The following is a 1,656-nucleotide window of genomic DNA, read 5'->3' as shown; positions in this document are numbered from 1 at the left end:
TCGGGCCACCCGCGCGGAGGGGAGTCGGGGGGGGGGAGATGCGCCCCCTCAGCGCCGGCGCCCTGCTCGGGGCTCCCGCGGGCCGGCGGCGGCGGGGCAACCGCCCCGCTACTCACCCGTCCATCGCCGAACAGGACAAAGCGGTGGCGAGCAGGGCCGGGAGCTGCGCGGGCAGCCAGGAGACACAGGCAGCGAGAAAATGGCGGCCGGGCCTGCACGGAAACCACCGAAGGTTGCCGAGCGCCGGGTTGTGCCCCGCTTCCCCGGGCCCCGCAGCGCATGCCCGGCCCCGCCTGCGCAGGCTCAGAAGCCGCGGCTGAAGCGGTTGCCCTCAGCTGCTGCCCGGCCTGGTCTCGTGCGGCCCCACGCAGGGGAGATGCGCCCCTCGGTGCCCGGCGTCAGCGGGCTCCTCTTCTGGGGCCTGGGCTGGAACCACCCTTTCCTGGAGAGTCGGTGGGGTCTGGCCCGACTGCTCTGTCCTGGCTTCAAGCAGCAACTGGTAGCTGTGACCGGGGGAGAGGAGAAAGGAGCCCCAGTGTCCCCACTTTCTAAAAGCAATGTATGAGCACTTTGCGGGGGGAGGTTATTTGGTTGGGGGAGTTACGTGAAATCCATGGAAATTAAATTTTTCTGGAATTCTGGAAAATGCATTTCCATCCCAAAGCCCAGATGTGATTTTGAGCTCCATATGGGCGCTGCACAGAGAGCAGCCCACTCCCCTGCCCGCCTCCCCCACAACCAGATGTGCACAGGCCTGTGGCTTACAGCTGTTCCCACCACATGGGCCACCTCCGACCTGGGGTTAACTTGCAGCTCCCGTGGTCCCCACCGCTGCTCCCCCTGAAGGCTGCCACCCCTCCTCTGGCTTCTGCTTCCTGCCTTGCCTTGTGGGCAGAGTCCCCCCGCATGTGTGGGGGAGCTGGGCCCAGGGGCCCCCATGGACCAGGAACACTCTCTGGCATGGTGGGAGTGGGCACCCAGCTTAGGCAGCCCTGGCTTAAGTTACAGCAAACATTAACAATATCATGATAACAATTTAGCACTAGCAGTCCTTGGCTGCCTCCACTGTCTGTATCCATTACCATCTGTTGTGTGCCTTCATCCTCCGGTCACCCCCCATTTAAGTTCGGTAGGTCTGACACTACAGCGCATACTGGTTATCTGCATATCCGATGAGCATAAATGGCCTAAGCACCTGGTACCTTTCAGCCCCTGCTGTCTCACCGTCTGCTCAGAAGCAGAACTGTATCCTGCACAGAAAGGGTGAAGGGGAAGCAACTATTTGAAGCCGTGAAAATGAGAGAAGCCAGCCATTTTCAGGGCTGCTGCTACTTCCCCTAGTTTTCAAGGCTTCTAATAACAGCCCCCCAGCTGATTAATAAGAGGCCTGAGAATGATTGGTACTGATCTGCTTTCAGTGCTGCTCATGAGAACTGTTTACATTAAGTACAGGTATGTGTATACTAGGGGTAAGAGCACAGCCTTTTTCAGTCTTGAGGCTACTTAGAAAGCACTGCAATTATTCATAGAGCTGGAGTACTTAGTCATAGCTACCAACCACTCTGCAGGAGGAGACTAGATGAAAAAACAAAACCCTACAGTACAATCTAAATATTTTGCCCCCTACATAGACACAATGCTTTCTACATCCCCATG

General features: G+C 58.0%; 1 protein-coding gene across 6 annotated transcripts in view; it reads right to left on the bottom strand.

The window, feature by feature from the left end:
• Nucleotides 1-359, bottom strand: part of PTBP2 (polypyrimidine tract binding protein 2) — a 117,254-nt gene extending 116,895 nt beyond the window's left edge. For 3 of the 6 annotated variants that reach the window (XM_019501661.1, XM_019501657.1, XM_019501659.1), the window contains exon 1: nt 117-351. Coding sequence is in view for 4 of the 6 variants with exons in the window: in XM_019501657.1 (XP_019357202.1) it covers nt 117-124 (8 nt within the window). In the remaining 2 variants the exon portion in view is untranslated. Of the gene's footprint in view, nt 1-116 lie in introns of all 6 variants that reach the window. The other 3 variants (XM_019501658.1, XM_019501660.1, XM_019501662.1) reach the window with 2 other exon arrangements.
• Nucleotides 360-1,656: the final 1,297 nt, after the last annotated feature.

Source organism: Gavialis gangeticus, unplaced genomic scaffold (genome assembly GCF_001723915.1).
Source record: "Gavialis gangeticus isolate Ggan-Ray unplaced genomic scaffold, GavGan_comp1, whole genome shotgun sequence".
Classification (NCBI taxonomy): Eukaryota; Metazoa; Chordata; order Crocodylia; family Gavialidae; genus Gavialis; species Gavialis gangeticus.
Note: the sequence above shows the minus strand (reverse complement) of the source record. Positions and strands in the feature narration are given on the sequence as shown.